The 18,777-nt window shown below is 40.6% G+C and overlaps 1 protein-coding gene across 10 annotated transcripts in view; it reads left to right on the forward strand.

Moving 5' to 3' along the window:
* ARHGAP26 (Rho GTPase activating protein 26) overlaps positions 1-18,777 on the forward strand; it is a 423,002-nt gene that overhangs the window by 214,367 nt on the left and 189,858 nt on the right. For all 10 annotated transcript variants that reach the window (XR_005989292.1, XR_005989291.1, XR_005989293.1 and 7 more), the window contains one exon: positions 7,186-7,222. Coding sequence is in view for 7 of the 10 variants with exons in the window: in XM_041765130.1 (XP_041621064.1) it covers positions 7,186-7,222 (37 nt within the window). In the remaining 3 variants the exon portion in view is untranslated. The remainder of the gene's footprint in view (positions 1-7,185; positions 7,223-18,777) is intronic.

The raw sequence follows: 18,777 nt of genomic DNA on the forward strand, positions 1-18,777 counted from the left end.
ATTACACTGTGTAGAATAGACTGTCAGAGCAGTGAGAGGCCAAAGCAAAAGGATGGTCTGCAGCCATGAAGTCAGTTAGAAAATCTTTGTGGAAATAGCATTTTTGAGTACTTGCAGGTACTGTGGGGCTATTTTAGTTCTCCCAAGACCCCCTCAGAGTGTTATTACTTAGCTCGACTTTATAATAAGAAAACATGCTCAAGGGTGCCTGGGTGGCTCAGTCCATGGTTTTGGCTCAGGTCATGATCTCAGGGTTGTGAGATTGAACCTCACATTGGGCTCTGCACTCAGTGGGAAGTCTGCTGGAGATTGCCTTTCCCGCTGCATCTGCTCCTCCTCCCATTCATGTGTACATGTGCTTTCTCTCTCTTTATCCTTCTCAAATAAATAAAATTGTAAAAAAAAACAAAAAACAAAACCCTACTCAGCATATTAACTTGCCACATGAATGCACCTAGCTAAAATATGGTAGAATGAGGCTTTAACACCAACTTTCCAGGTCCACAGTACACTCTATCCACCACCCCACTTCATAAAATGATTTTTTTAAATTTTTATTTTTTTATTCATGAGAGAGAGAGAGAGAGAGGCAGAGACACAGGCAGAGGGAGATGCAGGCTCCATGCAGGGAGCCCAATGTGGGACTTGATCCCTGCTCTCCAGGATCACGCCCTGGGCTGAAGGCAGTGTTAAACTGCTGAGCCACCTGGGCTGCCCCACCACCCCACTTCATCTGATGCTGGGCCATTTCCCCCATCCTGGAAACCACTGAAGGCTTGTACAGGTGAAAGGATAGGGTCACAATAATTAAACCTCAGACAAAGCTGCATTTGTCAGACTAGGAATGCCCAGGGCCACCTGCTAGGTGAAATGGAGCTTAATCTTGTGTGTCAGAATGACATTCAACCAGTTTCTCTGGTTTTGCGGACCATGAAGAGCTCTTCTTAACTGTCAGTTATTTATATTCCCCTGAAATCTGCCTTCATAGAGTTTCATCTCTGTTCAGAATAGTAAGTCTTGCCATTCTTTCACATGACAGCCCCTGGAGTATTTGAAGACTAGTATTGTGATCTCTTGATGGCTTGTCTTTAGCCAGACAAGGTTTAGGGAAATGCATCTTGCAACAGCAATGTGTATGCCACATTAGAGCAGAAAGAGAGGAGGCCAGCATACCAGGTAGAAAGCCAATGCTGGTGCCAACAGTATAGCAGTAGAAAAAGAAATGGGGATGAGGAATAGATTCAAGGAATATCTGGTAGAAGGGGAGGAGGGCGGGTGTTGGAGGGGAATGGGTGACGGGCACTGAGGTGGACACTTGACGGGATGAGCACTGGGTGTTTTTCTGTATGTTGGTAAATTGAACACCAATAAAAATTAATTAAAAAAAAAGATTCAAGGAATATCATAGTGATAGGATTGATAAACTTCATATGATGACTCCTCAAGGAGAATGAGGGTGTCCATAAGGAATGTGGATACTGAGGAGGTAGAAGTAGCGAGTTTCTAAAGCACTTTGTTTTCCTCCAGTATTACTGAGGAATTACACAAGAAGGGAGCCCTTTATATGCTTAGGTACAAAGCGCCGGAAATGCTTGAGCAAATGGGAAAGAGTTTATTTTTCCATCATAATGATGTGATGTTGAACAGTAAGCAGTTGTTTGTATTCACTGCTCTGCTGGTGTGTCGGTATGCAAAAAGACTTGAGGGGCCATCAGATTCTCTCTAGTTGACTTCAGGAGCACAGCCATTCAGTCACTTTTCACTGGGCCATTTTCCAAGAGACTGCCTGAGTGTGAGGTGCCTCTGTTGCAGAGGGGAGGGGAGATTCAGTACCATGAGGTATAGTAATCCCTTCCTTCCTTTGTATTTCACAACTTCCTGGTGACGCCATAGCCTCTGAAACTATTACTAACAATTTATTGACAACCTGTTGGATGTAGAGCTAACACTGAGCAGAGAAAAGAAATGGTCTGTGAGGGATTTTGACAGCCTTGAGTTAAGCCGAATAATGTAAATCTGCTTTATATTGCCTTGTAATAAGGCCTAAATTGTACATTTTCATTCTTCTCTAAAATAGAGATTCCTGGGGCATTCCAGATATTTGGAAGAATGGCAGACAGTCACTCAGCAATGGTAGATCTGGCTTACCTATTTTATCTGCTCAGTGTATCAGTGCATTGTCCTCATCATTTCCAACCTGGGGATTTAAAAAGAAAAAAAAAAATTATCAAAAACAATTTATCTAGTCCATACTTATTAAGTGGCCTGCTATATTCTAGTCACTGAACCCTCTTTACAAGTAATTCTGGGGGTTGCAAGAGCAAAGTTTTCACATTTGTTCAGGAATAAGTCATGGGGAAGAGCCATTAGATACATTTTTATTGGCTTCACTTTCAAGAGGGCCTCCCTGAGCTAGCAAATGCAGTACTGGTAGTGGTGGAAAGGGCGAGCCATGGGGAGCGTTGCTAGGTGAGAAAATGAAAAGCAACAGCACCCATTTTACTTCCATTTTCTCCAGAGCTCTGGCCCCTCAAGTTGAGACCTATCCTTCTTTACTGCAAGGTATTCAAACTGGTTTTCTCTCTCCATGTTTAAGATTCAACAGTTTCTTCTCAAAGCTTTTCCATGTGTAGCTTGTGGTTCATCGTGACAAGAGGGTCTCTCCTTGATTTAAAAAAAAAAAAAAGCACATCCATTATTGACTGGCATTCCACGTACCAAGGTTGTCTTACTAGTAACTTCTCAGGAGTGTCACTTAAAGTTTCTAAACATAGCCTGTTAATAGAGTCTCACAAATATTCTAATGTGGTACTCTACTAAGAAATCTGTCACACAGTCCTTAGCAGCGCTGGCGAGTTCTCCGTGTATGTGCTCAGAGTTTGAGGGAAGGATGTTTTTTGGGCAGCCCAAAGTGTCTCAAGCTGGTTGTGGTTTTCAGTTACTGCTCTGCTTGTATTAATTGGAAGTTTGTGGAATTACAGTTATGTTTAAATTGGGTGGAAATTTTGTTCTTATGTAATGGTTGCATAGTTGCCACTTTAATTACTGCTTAGCTTCTTTTGCATTGTCTATTGCCATGGGTCTTCCCCCCACCCCCTCCCCTCGCTAAGAAGTGGAACTGAGTGGAGAAGTTGCATGAAGTTGTGTTTGAGCACAGAATGTAATCTGGAGGACTCTGCTGCTTGTTAGCTTTGTAATCTTTGGAAAGTTATTTAACCTACATAGTGCTATGAAGTAGAGGGAGTGGTACTACCCCATAGGCTTCAGGATGAAATAAAATAAGTCATCTCAATGCTTAGTATGGTACATGGCACATCATTGGTGAAAAAGTGATTGATGGTAAGTTGTTACTTTTATATTTGACTGCTGTTTAAAAAAATTGAGAGCCTATTGCTCTATAAGTTGGCTTTGGATAGTTATTTCTCTTCCTTTCCCTTAGTCCCTTAATTAGTTTTAGTTTGTTAAATTAAAATACTAATAAGCCCAGTGTTGCTGGATTCTTCAAACTGCATTCCCATCCTTAACCTTTTATCCCAGAGGATTAAGTGTGAAGAGAATTAACAAGGAGGATAATAATGATAGCAGTGAAATTTCATCTTTTTTTTAAAGATTTTATTTATTTATTCATGAGAGACACACAGAGAGAGGCAGAGACATAGGCAGAGGGAGAAGGAAGCTCCCTATGGGGAACCTGATGCGGGACTCTATCCCAGGATCTCGGGATCATGACCTAAGCCAAAGGTAGATGCTCAGCCACAGAGTCACCCAGGTGCCCCTGAATTATAGAATACTCAGTGGGACATGGAATTGGTGTTCTCTGCTTTGTGTTAAATGTTTTGTATCTATTATCTCATTTAATTTTCACAATACCTCTAAGGTAGGGAATGTTAATAGCCCCATTTTACAGGTGGGTATGATTAGAGTTTAGAAATGGTAAGTGACAGGAGAAAGCACATTAACTGAATTAGTCTTCATAGGAGCCATAATTCAGGAACTGTTTAGTGACTCATGTCCCCTTGAATTAATCTAGGACAGTTATGTTCCATCCTTTCAAGACAAAGTCTCTTGAGAAGCTTACTTGAAGGCTTCTAAACCTGAGATGATCCTGCTAATCAATCATAAGACAGAAGCCATGGCCAAAGAGGCCTTTTATTCCAGGAAGTTGTCCTCACCTCTGGTGGGCAACCATGAGATCTATAGATGAAGGTTTCCCCTATAACTAATATAACAATGTATGTTAGTTATACTTGAATAATAATAGTAAAAAAAAGATTTCCCCAGAATAGACTGACCATTTCTAAAGGGTGAATTGCATGCCCTTGGCTTCTGCCAGTATAGGAAGTATTTAGGAACCTATAGACTGACTTCTGGTTTCATTTGGTAGTTATGTACATTTGCTACTACTTGGAAAAGTAAGAGTGTTATAATTTGCTTCTTGTAGAGGCAAGATCGAATAGGAAGTCCCTCACCAGCTCTCTGTCCTTGGACAAACTATAAAACCTCTCTGGGCCTCAGGTTTCACATCTATAAAATGGGAACAGTGCTAGTACTTAGGCCATAAGGTGGTTAAAAGGATTCAATGATATGTGTGATACTCGGTGAGTTAAACAAAGCCTTTCCCACTTAGTGCTGTTACATTGCCGCCATCTGGCCTGTATGGTGGTGAGGCTGTTCCCCCACACGGGGCCTTCCTTGTTGGGCCATGTAGTCACACAGTTCTGGCAGGCCAGGTTTGTTAGCTTTATTTCAAAACTCATTCTCTTTGGCTCATTTACCAAACTAGACAGAGATTAATGGCCTGGCCTCAGAGGATCAGGCAGCACATGTTTCTGGCACCTTCGGCTCATTGATCACACCTCTCTAATTTGGGGATTGCTTGGGTGTTGCAGGCAACGGCTTCCTGAGACCCAGGAAACCTCGAAGGAAAGTACTTTGGTGCAAATTCTCCTCCTAATTAAGAGGAGTCTTGCATTTTATTATTCTTTCTGGATTTTGCCATTTATAAATAGGAGCAAACTTTTCTCATAATATTTAAATGAACAGAATAAATTGATCAGGGATGCTGAAAAAAAATGCTTGACAAGGTAGAGCCTCTTCCCTTGCACTTGCTTTCCCAGCTTTCCAAGGTTGGTGAACACCATTCCCCATGGATTGCTGGTTGTAGCTATGATGAGGCTCCCTGTTTCACTCACAGATCTAACAACATCCTGCAGGATCACATTGCTGCTGCATCTTCATCTCCCTCCCTTCTCTGCCGTGCACTGATTGATTGCCGATTGCCCTGGTCTTCCTCCCTCCAAGAGGCGCTGTGCCAGGATCACAGTCTTTTGACCCCTCATCTCTAGAACTTTTAAGCATAAAAACTGAGCCATTGTCTCAAATACAGAAACCTCATCCTCCCAACTTTAATCCTTATCCTCCTGACTTTCACATAGTGTTGTGCCTCTTTAGTTTTCTTTAGGAAATTAATAATAATAAAGTGGAGCGACTTGTCTTACTTAGAGTTTGATCATTCAAAACCTTCTTGGCCAACTTCTTCAATTCATAGATGAGACAGTAGTGGCCCAAATAGGGTGAGAGCCTTACCCAACAACACAAGGCAACTAAGGTCCAAGGTGGAAAGCTCTTGAGCAGCCATTCCCACTCACACATGCTAGCAGGTGGAAGTCCTTCTTAGGGTTTCATGACTCTCTTTTTAGAGAGTCTTGTCTCACTACCTCTAGGGGTTAAATAAGTGGTTGTCAGGTAAGATGAGCCATGAGAATTGCTTGGAACAGGTAGGTAGGTAGGTGGGTGGGTAGGTAGGTAGATAGATAGATAGATACATACATACATACATACATACATACATACTTACGATGACCAGCTTTACACTATGCCTTCTTGTATACATAGAATCGTAATCACCAAAGAAAGATTTGGGAGACTGTAATTTTTTTTCCCCTTATATAGCACAGGTTTTATCTTACTTACTAGTGTCACCATATCAGGGATTTGGCAAACTGCCCTACAGGCCAAATCCAGCATACCATGAGCTTTTTGTATAGCCCTGGAGCTAAATATGCCATTTATAGATGAACATTTGTAATTGATTTAATAGGAAATACTAACTTTGAACCCTAATTAAGCCAAACATTATCCTCCTTATATAAGACCAGCAAACAAATGAAAACCCCATTCTTTTGATTGGTGGATCTGCATTTCAAAAAATTATACTCCTTGGAAGAAGTATTCCACATGACTCATGGCCACTCTTGGTTGAGAATCACTTAACCTCTAGATGTATTGAGCCAAGCATCTCTGAAAAGAGAGCCTTGGGACTCTAAGAGATTTTTACCTGTGAGGAGTATTATACCTGTATTTTAAAAAATTGCTATGTTTTAAATGTTGTCAACCAAAAATTTGTGGAAATTAGTTTCCTCTCTTGTTAAACAGGTATCTAAATAATATTAATTTTGTCTCTTGTCCCACAAAGCCTAAAATATTTACTCTCTGGCTCTTCATAAAAGAAGCTTGCTGATTCTTGGAATATGTCATTGTGTGTTTTATATTGGGGTATTTCCCTTTTATGATTTTTATAAATCATTTAAGGGGTTTATGTTGTAAAAGTAATATCTTTTCCTTACAACATTTAAATTTTAAAAGCATATAAAGTAAAATGTGATTGGTTCCATTCCTCAGTGTTAACACATTAACAGTTTATAATAATGTGTCTTTGTCCTGACTTTACCATTTACTAGCTATGAGACCTTAGGTAACCTCTCTAAGCCTTGAATTCTCCATCTGTAATACAATGACGAATTTCTACCCAATAGAATTGTTGTGTAGGTAATTTGAGATCATTCATGTGAATTGTTCATCACATTGCTTGTTGCACAGTAAATGCTTAATGATTGTAATTATTTAAAACTTTTATTTTTAATTTATATATATACATAATTTTTTTAAAAGAATATGATTTTTTTTACAGTAAAGTTTTACAGGTGATTATGATGTACACACACTTGAGAATACCTGAAGTAAATACTGGACAGTAGATAATTTTAGAGAGGATTCATATTTGGGGGCCAGAAATGGCCTTCCACCTAAATGGCACAAATTAGGGAAAGGGGGCTGGTAGTGATTTTATTCATTGAACCTCTAGAGTCGTATAAAATTCACACAATGTTTATTTCTGTTTTCCAGGTGTACAATTCGAACAAAGACAGTCAGAGCGAAGGGAGTAAGTATGTCCCTTGGATAATTTTCTACAGCTGGGGTTGGGATTGAGCCTTAAAAGTTGCTACTCTGAGGAAGAACCACCAGGGGGTGCTGTGGGCATGTTTGGTCTGCCCCATTTCCCTGGTGTAGTCCCATGCTTCCATCCTGACTTACCATGTCAGTGACTCCAGGACATTTAGGGAGCCTGACTGGCAAGACTGTAATGACACCTTGCATTACATAACCCTTCACACTTGACAAAGCATTTTCATGTACATTATCTCAGTTAATCCTGGTTCTTGAGAATGTAGCTCCAATCGCCACTTAAAAGCCACTTAATTGAATAATACGCGGCTTCCAAAGAACCTTATCTTAGGGGAAAGCCAGAATTGCCCCTACACAGTCTTGTTCAAAGGCCTGGATAGGCAACAGCTATCTTAGTAATCACTTAGTAACTCTGTGTTCTTTGTTACCTTTTCGGAGAGGAAAAAGTGGAGATGATGAACTCTGTAATAGTATTCTTCTTTGATGGGAATGACCCTGGCCAGCCTCTGTAGAATATCCAGCACATTTCCCCTGCTGCTGGCTCTGAGCACTCTGGTTAATCATAATTTCCAAGGGCACCTGTAACCTTGTAAAGATGATAGGATTAAAATGAAAAGCTACGGCTAGAGTGTTAGGGTTGATGATGTCCTTGGTGGATAGGAGTACGAACCAGTTCCTTCCAGATTGCTTACATGAGTGCATAGGAAGTCCTGTCCCCTTGCCTCAGATTTGCTTTGTAAAATCCACTTGGAGAAACATTCACAGATAGCCGTACTATGAATTCCAATAATGTAAAAAAATAAAATAAAATAAAATAAAATAAATCAGTAAATCAGTGCTTCTGCATGTGGACAAGAGGATGAGGTATTTGTGTGTGTGTGAAATCCATTAAAGGACAAAGATTTTCCTTTCATCCTTTCCAAAATACAGATTTTGACCAGGAGTTTTATATAAAATATTAAGTAATTTGGAATAGTTGTTATTGGTAGGTTAAGAGGTCTTTGGGAGAGGGGAAAAAGTTGTTTCTTTCTTCTTTTTCCTTCAAGAATTGAATAAGGGAAAATTTTTTCAGATAAACATTCAAGAAACAAGTGCTCCTCTCCTCCTTGCCCCACCACCCATATCCTCAGGTAGGATTGTTTTAGTGATCTGGAATCAAGTCTGGCTAACTGGTTCTAAAGTAACAATAGCAGAAAACACAGTAATAAAAAATGAAGGAATATGGAAGGCTGTCAAGTAACTCACAGTAAAGGTAGGAAGAGCCAAAGAACCAGAATTGAAAACACACCAGCTCGGGAGCTCCAGGAGCCAATAAGAAAGAGTCTTCTGAATAATATTTGCAGGATCATAAAGCTCTAACCTGTTTTTTACTCGCCTCACTCTTCTGAAGATTAAGATTCCCAGGAAGATAACAACAAGCTGGTCTAGCTTAGGCTGACGCAGGGGTAAACAACACAGTCCCTGACAGTTTTAAGAGTATTGCATAAAATGGGAGCAGGGTAGTTTGCCAGTGGGAAATCAGGCAAACTACCCAGGCATCAAAACAAGAGAAGATAGATGCTTAAGCAGACTTTAATAACATGCTCATGCCATGCCCCAACCTGGGACATATTCTTTTATAATAAAGGACCTAGGAACTCTGGAGGATGAGATGCATATGAGTGGAGACCACCAACTAAAAGTTTGCTTGTGATTTGTGATAAGCCTTGTCCTCTCTGCTTGAGATTTGAAAGATGATCCTGATTTTATGGGTAGGCATCCCTCTTGTTATACCATTCTGTAGGCTCATTTGAGGAATACGTATTGGGAGCCAATATCCTTTGACTCAGTGATTTGTCCTAAAGAAATAGACTAGAGTACAAAAATCTTTGTGCGAGAAAGAAGTACACTAGAGCATTGGTAATAATGACAAAGACAGGGAAACAATCAGATATGTCATAGAAAGTTGATTAAACATATCAAGATATGGGGCACCTGGTGGCTTAGTCAGTTGAGGGTCCAACTCACGATTTTGGCTCAGGTCATGATCTCAGGATTCTGGAATTGAGCCTTGCTTTGGTCTCTGCACTCTTACTCTGCTTGAGATTCTCAGTCTTCTTCTGTTCCTCCCCACTTGAGTTTTTTCTCTCTCTCTCTCTCAAATAAATAAGTAAAATCTTTAAAAATACCAAGGTACTGTGTAGTCTTTAGTAAGAACAAGAGTGATCTAGGTATTTGTGGAAATGGTGCCCACAGTATATTGTTAATTGTGATTTAAAAAAAAATCAGGTTACCCAGAGCAATGTTCTTGGTAAAATATTTAACTTCTTTAGATATATTGATAGAAAAAAAGTCTGGAAAGACCTTTATCATGAAATTGTAATGTACATGGAGGGTAGATTATTGAGAGGCGCTGACCTTCATGCTTTGCATTGTCTGCATTGAGTATGTATTTTAAAATCATAGTTGTTAGTAGATAGCATTTATCCACTACTTAATATTTTTTAAGGATGTTTTGTGGGTATGGGCTTAGTTAATAAATACTATGAGAATAGGTACTTTTGACCTACTTTGTATATTAGGAAATTGAGGTTAGTAAACTCAGGTGGCACAATTTAATCTGAATTCTAACTCCAAAGGTTCTACTGTTAACCCCAAGGATATTCTATCTCTTGAAGAAAAGAGCAATACAAAAAGTTCCATTTTGGAGAACACAGACCCTTGCAACAGTTCGCTTTTGGCATCCCATTTTTCACAGAGTACAGAGAACCGGCTGCCTGGAGTGTCTAATGATTTTTCAATTGCTTACCCTTTAATTTAGCAAGCCCGAGAGGGAAAAAAAAAATGGTTTAAAACATACTGGCCATTTTTCCAGGGGTAGTTTGGATAGAAACTTTTTTTTTTTTTTTAAGTATTATTCCAAAAGATGTTGTATTTCCAAGCTGGCAAAACCAGAGTAGGGTTTTGGATTGATATGTTCTCACCTCCTCTAGCACTGGGACCCCATTTTCACATTGTATAATTTAGCTCCCTCTCCTTTCTGACATGGTTGTACTTTCCGTGTCTGTGTTCATTTTCACACCACACCCACTCACAGGGCTCATGTGCCACCACAGGTGGCACTGTTGTCCAGGTTCGGATTGTTCTGCAACCCTCTGTGCCACAGTCGAAACTGTTTTTGAGAGAAGTCTCAGAATGTGGCACTGCTCTTTTTGCCTCAAATATCCAAATTTAAATGTCTAGCATTTTCCTTTCTAGAAAATGTTTTCATGGGAGTTGAATGCCACCATTTTATCCCAGAACCAGAACATTTTGAAGGGGCAGGTAGCAAAAGGAAATTCCTTTGGGGAAACTTCTGAATTTGTTGCTTTGATCTTGAGGTTCCTCTCAGGGCATACAGTGCCTGTGGGGTATCAGACAGGGCATAAATAATGCCTGTCAGCTGCTGGTATTTTCCGAATGGCCCAGTTGTCAGAGAGAGGATGGCAGCAGATAAACAAATGCCAGTTTCTTTGCAGAGCCTTTTTCCTGTCTTCTTCTCTAGACTCTGTTTGAATCTCATGTATAGAGGGGTTGAATTAATCATACTACCTAATTTTGTGGCATGGGATCATTACAAGCCCCTTCGTTCATTGATTCTTTTTCTTTTTTTCTTTTTCTTTTTCTCTTTCTCTTTTTTTCTTTCTTTCTTTCTTTCTTTCTTTCTTTCTTTCTTTCTTTCTTTCTTTCTTTCTTTCTTTTTCTTTCTTTCTTTCTTTCTTTCTTTCTTTCTTTCTTTCTTTCTTTCCTTTCTTTCTGTCTTTCTTCCTTCCTTCCTTTTCCTTTTCCTTTTCCTTTTCCTTTTTTTTCCTTTTCTTCATTTTTAATTTTTTTTCCGAGCTCCTGTTTATTTGCTCCTTTGTAGACTACTATTCTGACGTATACTTTATTAATTTTTTTTTTTTTATTTATGATAGTCACAGAGAGAGAGAGAGAGAGAGAGGCAGAGACACAGGCAGAGGGAGAAGCAGGCTCCATGCACCGGGAGCCTGACGTGGGATTCGATCTCGGGTCTCCAGGATCGCGCCCTGGGCCAAAGGCAGGCGCCAAACCGCTGCACCACCGAGGGATCCCTCTGACGTATACTTTAAAGTGTATTTTTGAGCAATGTTGTATCTTTTTATCTACCTATATTTTTAAATTATATAAATGATATGTCTTGTTCTCTTTCTTTGTTCCCTCAACATTGTGTTGGGAGCCATCTCTATTCCTCTGTCTGCTTTTAGACTATGGCTTCCATCTGCTGCATCCTCCGTGGTGTATATAACACGGTGTATCTATTTTTACAGAGCTACGTACTCCTTCTCCTCATGCCTCTAACTCCTCCTGAGCACTAACAGCACCACAGTGAACATCTTTGTACAGCTTGTATATCTCCCTGTGTGAGAATTTCTTTGGGATATACCCATGAGGAGAATTGTTGGCCAGCTAGAGGATGTGCATCTACTTAGTTTGAGGGAGTAGTTCTCCAGAAAGGTCCAGCCACAGTCCCATTGGCCCTACACGAGGATTTCTTCATTTCTGGCAACTTTTCCATCATTCAGCCTTCTAATTTCTTATCAATCATAGAAATATGATAGCTCATTATTGCTTTGATTTACATCTCTCTGATAATTAGTATGTTTAGGCATCTCTTCCTATGTCTGCATACTGGGTTTCCCCTTCTGTTGATAGCCTTTTCATGTCCTTTGCTCATAGTTCTTTCATTTGCCACCTTTTTCCTGTTGATTTGTCAAGTTTCTTCTATATTTTAACTATCCATCCCTTGTTAGCTGTAGACTTTTTAAATACATTTTCCCATCTTGCCATCTATTAATATTATGTGTGATATTCTTATTGAATATAAAGCCCTCTTATGTATTGAAGTAAATTTTTTATTTTATTTATTTATTTATTTTTATTTTTTTTAAAAAATTTATTTATGATAGTCACACACACACACACACACAGAGGCAGAGACACAGGCAGAGGGAGAAGCAGGCTCCATGCACCAGGAGCCCGACATGGGATTCGATCTCGGGTCTCCAGGATCGCGCCCTGGACCAAAGGCAGGCGCTAAACTGCTGCGCCACCCAGGGATCCCTGAAGTAAATTTTTTAAAAAAATTTTCACCTTCTGGTTTATGATTTTCAAGTTGTGTTTTAAAGAAAGCCTTTCTGACCCACATCAGAAAGATGTGTACTTACATTTTGTTTTATTAGCTTCATGATTCTGTCTTTCATTCTAATCCAACTGATTACCTTCCATCATGTTTGGTATTTCTTGAAGATCTAGTTTTCTTTTTATCCACAGCAAGAGTCAGTTTTCCCACAAATATCATTCTTCCTGCTTTTGACTTGCGGTGCCAGCTTTATTGTATATTAGGTTTGCATATCTGAACTCTGAGTTCCTTAGGTTCTTGGTCTGTTTGTTCTTGTGGTAATACCTCTCTGCTTTTCATATGATGTCTTTGAGGTAAGTCTTCCTGTTTAGTACTCTTCAAGGTTTGACTTAGCTGCTTGTGGACCTATATCCTTGTGTGTAAATTCTAACATAAGTTTTATAAGTTTCTCAGAAGCTTAAAATTTTCCTTTAGAATTGCATAGGTTAACTCAGAGAAAATTGACACTATTATAATATAAGTCATCTCCAAAATTTGGAATCTTTCCCTTTATTCAGATTACCTGTGTCCTTTATCAGAGTTTTAATTTTCTGCCTATAAGTTAATTCTTAAATTCAAAAACCGATCTGCTATTTTTGTCAATTCTATGTATCTCTTACCAGGGATTTTGATACCATTAGGGGACTTTCCCTGGGTTTGCCTGTAGAATGTCAGGATATATATCAGTGATACTGGATTTTTCTAGTTCTCCAAATTCTTGCCTGTTAGAGAAGGGGAGGGAAGAGATGTAAGAATACTAGAGAGGTAGGAAGTATGGTTTGTCGTTCCCGAGGCTGCTTTGCTGATCACACCCCAATGCCAATAATCTAGACTGCTGATACCTATCTTGGATTTTGCTCCCTCTCTCATTGTCAAGAACAGGACTCTGTCCTGGGCAAGAATCCCTCCTCCCACCCTGTTCTCTTTGGCCCCCTGTGCCACCTCCATGCATATCCATCTCCTCAGTCTCCATATCCTCTTGCTTGCCCTGCCTTTGACTGTAGCTGTGAGATTTCCTCCCCAGAGGCTCTGCAAGAATGGGTTTTTTGTCTCCTGAAATGAGCTCCAGGAGGAATCAGGAGAAGCTGCAAAGAAGTGACCTCTTCTCCACCAAGGCTGCTGTTGTTGAGCGAGGGTTAGAGAGCTGAGAACTTGTCACAGAAGATAAGCCTAGCCTAGACCAGTACAAGAGAGTAGGGGAAGGGCAGGCTTTTCTAGTGTGAGTTGATCTCTTCCAAGTTAGAAGTTTAAATAATAAATGTTACTGCCTACTTAGCTCTAAAAAGATGAGCTTGTTTACAGAAATGCTGGCCTCCCAGTGCTTCTCCAGCTGTTTTAAGGCTGACAGACTGAGCCAGTCTCCTCATCTCAAGATCACAGTGCCACTTTCCTTAATGTGCACATTCACCCAAATTCCATAGGTTAATTGGGTAATTGCCAAGGTATATGTCCAGGTTGCCCCAGATGTGGCTTCTCCTACACTTCCCACTCAGCTCCATACCAGCCATCCGGCTTTGCAAGAGGACCTTGCAGTGGTTGATGGTGCTTCCCTGCTCTTGATCCATGTGTTTCTCTGTGCTCCTGCCTGAACCACTTGGTTTCCCAGTGGGAGTCCAGCATTCCTGGAGCTCTGCATTCAATTAATACCTCTCAAAGTTCTTAAGTGTCAGTGGCCTGGGGCAGTGTGAGTGCCGAGGGGAAAGGACACCCACAAGTAGGACATGTGCCTGTCTTTAAGGAGTATATGGTTTGCTTTTGAGGTTCAGAGCACACGGAGACAATAGCCAGATGGCCCATCACGTTTGTGGACACATGTAATCCTCATGCTATCTGCAGATGTACCTGCTGTGCAGACAAAATGCCGGAGCCAGTTTGTTGGAGAGTGATCTCAGAATGGACTTCCACCTAGGCTAGTGAGATTTTTAAAAAATTAGAACTTTCCCTCCGCCCCCAGAAGAAGAAAATCCAGCACTTCCTCTGCTTCCAGAGTCAATCTCTTCTTTCCTTCCAGTTTGTTTTTAATCTGGCACTTTCACAAGAATCTCTTGTGTTTGTATAATGCTCAAGAGCTCACTTAGGTTGTCATTTACACTGGGACATGGTTGGGGAAGAGCCATGACTGGAGAAGGAATGTGAAGTTGGAGTTAGGATTTAGTCATCTGTAGGGCTTAAGCAACTTGAAAAAATAGGTATTTTTGCTTATTATAGAAATAATATGAACTCATTGTAGAGTATGAAGGAAAAATAGTAATGATTTTCAGAAATGCAATATAAAACATCTTTAATACCACCCCAGGGATAATTCCTTCTTGTCTTTTTTTCCTTGTCTTATATGGATTTTGTCAATGTTAACACATATTTTGATTTACTTGACATTATATGAAATATACTTTCTGTATTCTGCTTTGAATAATTTACAAGAATTTTCTCACATCATGAAAATTATTTATAAATGCCATTTGTAATGGTTGTTTAATATTCTGTTGTAGATTTATATCCAAATTTGTTGAACTATTTCCTGTCATTGGACTTGAATGTCCTTTCCAGATTTTTCCTTTTATGAGGAACATCAGCCTGAGTGTGCTTCTACCTTGGTCTTTGCACATTCCTCAGGTGATTTCTGGTGGGTAGGTCCTGCCATATGGATTGGAGAGAGCTGTTTCAGGTGGAGGGTACCATGGGAATCATGTGGATTAGCATGCTGGCATGCTGCCTATGGAACGGGTCAGTGTTGGACCTATAACCTTGCGTTGCCTTTTCTGTAAAATGAGGGGTGAATACAATACCTATCTCCTGAAGTTGCTGTGATTATTAGAGTTTAGCAAAGTGTCTGGCATATTATTCATGCCTCATAATTACTGGTTCTTACACTTCTCATTATCTGGTCATGCCAACTACTCTGTCGTGTAAGAAGAGTTCACTGGAGTGGCAGAAGTGTTCCTGAGGGGAGCAGGGAGGAGAATGAAGGGTGGCAGCTAAAACCCCTGCTGTTTTCAGGCTTGGTGCCTTAGGAGTGTTAGTTCATTAAATCCTCATGACTGCATTTCTCGAAGTGGGGTATGCATACTATTACTGGTATCTCAGATCATATTTGATAGTACCAGACACACATTTTATTTATTTTTTATTTATTTTTTAAAATTTTTTAAAAATTTATTTATGATAGTCACAGAGAGAGAGAGAGAGAGAGAGAGAGAGGCAGAGACATAGGCAGAGGGAGAAGCAGGCTCCATGCACCGGGAGCCCGACGCCAAAGGCAGGCGCCAAACTGCTGCGCCACCCAGGGATCCCCAGACACACATTTTAAATTACCATTTAGATTTATATATTTATTTTCATGGATATTAGGGGAAAAACATGTAAACATGTAAACCTGGTTTTCTAAATGTTATTACTTACCACAGGGGTCAGCCTTTTCAGTGAAGAGCTAGATAGTCAATATATTCAGTTTTGCAAGAGTATTTAACTCTCAATATTAAAGTGTGAAAGCAGCCATAGACAGCATGAAAACAAACGCGTGTTTACTAATAAAACTTTATGTAAAAATCAGGCACTAGCTAGTAAATTTGGCCCACAGATTGTAGGAGATTGTCAATCCCTAGACTACTATTTTTTTTTTTAAGATTTTATTTATTTATTTATTTGAGAGAGAGAGAGACCAAGAGTGTGAGTAGGGGTAGGGGCAGAGGGAGAAGGAGAGAATCTCAAGCAGACTTCACACTGAGCATAGAGCCAGTGCAGGGCTCAGTTCCATAGCCCTGAGATCATGATTCTGATCCAAAATCAAGAGTCAAACACTTGATTGACTGAACCACCCAAGCGCCTCCTTAGACTACTTTTTAAAAACTTACCCAGTATTAAGCTATTTAAGATGGAATAAAGTTTGGTCAGGCAGCATGACAGTGATATGTCTGTAGTTGCCATTAGTGGAAATGCTATTCATAACAACCAAGTTTACAACTGAGCATTAGTCTTTAAGAAGTCCAGGTGGCATAGTCAAGAGGTAGTGTATCTGATGTTCAAACCAGAATCTGCCTGATTGCCAAGGTCACTCCTTTCCTTCCTCCACTGCTCAATAGGTGGGAAGTCTCTTTCCTCTGTTTTGCTGTCCTAACATTATGTGGCCAACCCATTGGAGCTGGAAGGCCTTTCTTCATCAGCATCAAACACCTAACCTTCTCAGCTCTTTGCTTTTGATGGGCCATCCCATATTCCTTCTCTGTGAACCTCCTCATTAGAACTGTCAGTGGCTCATCACATGCTATGCATGATGCTGAGAGACAGTGAATATGTGTTAGTGATTTTGCAGCTTCCCAGGCACAGAACCGTAACGTGGCCCACTGCCCTTTTGCAGGCATTGGACAACACAACCAAAGCTGCTTGGTTCCTGTTACACACATCCATCCTTCCTCAGGCCATCATTCAAGATTACATTCCCTTATAGTGTATCCAGGCTTTTCTTGTTCCACGAGGATAAGATTGAGGACCAGGAGAGGGGCTGGGAGGTCACCATTACCTTGATTGTTGTTGTGCCTCTGATTTATACATTCCTTTCATCTCTGGGCCTCAGCTTCCCTTGATCTGCAAAACAGAAAAAGAGATTTAGTCTTAAAGATAGTAGGGAAAGGCTTCATGGGATCATACGGGTCACTGGTTTGAAAAGGTTTTAAGACCTTTACTAAAAGTTCAACAGTCTCATGAAAGCAGCAGAGGACAGAAAAGAGGATTTTCTTTTTCCTTTTGCTTCCAGTCACCTCTGGCCTTTTGCTATTAGAACACCCACAGTTGAGAGGCAGGAGGAGGCAGCCACTGGTAACTAGGATCCCTGTGGAATCAGAGCCATCCAGTGGCTGCCAGGTCTCCACTGGTCGGTGGCTTATAAATAGAACATTTCCCTTTTTAAACCTGAGAAGGATGGGCAGCATTAATGGGCATGGCGGCCTGGCCTCCTGAGTGCTGGCCCACGAGGCAGTCAGCTGAGTACACCTTCCCCTCCAGCTTTCCATCCACACCTTCCAAGCCAGGCCTGATAGGAGACAGCCACTGGCTCTCTCCCTTGCCAGAATTCCCTTCCAGCCCCCCATTCCCACCTCTCTTGGCCCTTTTGCTTTTTCCTTTCCTCTCCCTCCTGTGCCATGGCAGGTTTCTATGGCTCCTACTTTTATCTTCCAAGCCACAGGCAGACAAGATGGTATAATTCTAGCTCACCCAAGTGCTGATTTTCTGCACCTCACTTTACATTATGACCTTTGTGTGCAACATGGTGGGTATGCCTGCGTGGAACTCAAATTATTGTCAGTTGAGCTGTAATGCCATAGCTTGAAAATAACCCTGGCTGAGGGATTGAAGGCTAGTAATGGAGAAAAGGGAAGGAACAGCTTGTTTTCTCAGAGATTTTATTATATGGGATCTCAGCCATTTTGTTTGCTGAGACTCCATCCCCCAAGGATGTGATTGGCTATTGTGCTCCTCCAGATAGCGTAGATGTTCAGAAGCTTTTCTGCTTGTCCTAAATGACACTTAACAAACCGTCCTCTCTCCCAGCTGACTTTAGAATACAGATACAGCCATGGTGAGACTTTACTATGATCTAATATCCTTCTTTCCCTTAGAAGTGAGAGCAGGCCATGGCCCAGGCAGGTGTGAACCACCTTTTGGTATTCCGGTTTGGCCTTCAGCCAAGCAACAGTGAGCAGGTCCCTGGCTGCGTCTTTAAGTCCTAAAGTCCAGTGCAAGGAGTTGTTGAGGCAGAGACTGAAAGATTTTCCTCAAGGCTCTCAATTACTGTTTATTGAACCCATACTTATTACTGGTCAGTGTGCTCTGGGTTTGATATACATTATGTTGTTTGAGCCTTATAAGAACCCTATGAGATTGATGGTATAATTCACCCCATTTATAGATGAGAAAACTGAATCTTCCTTCTCAGTACATACTTGTGGTCTCTCAAGGTCATTCCTTCCCACCCTGATGAGAGTGTTCAGATAGTGCAACTCCTATTCAGTGTGTAAGATTCAGAAGAGGCTGTCAAGTCCTTTTGCCCACAGGGAGGTTAGTGTTGAATAGTGGTTGGGAGTGTGGGCTCTACAGTATTATTATATATATATGGCTTGGAATCCCAGCCTCACGACTTACTGGGTGTGTGGCCTTGGGAAAATAATTTCCCCAGGCCTTGGTGTTTTTGTTTTTGTTTTTTGTTTTTTTTTTAATTTATAAGATGAGTATGGCTTTAGTACCTACATCATTGGTTTGTTGGAAGGATTAAATGGGATTAGAATGGAAATCTTTAGCTCAGTGGTGCCTGGTATTCTAAGCAGTCATTAAATGTTATTATCTACTGTTGTTATTATCAATAACATCATTGTTACCCCAAA

This window comes from Vulpes lagopus, chromosome 8 (genome assembly GCF_018345385.1).
Source record: "Vulpes lagopus strain Blue_001 chromosome 8, ASM1834538v1, whole genome shotgun sequence".
Lineage (NCBI taxonomy): Eukaryota > Metazoa > Chordata > Mammalia > Carnivora > Canidae > Vulpes > Vulpes lagopus.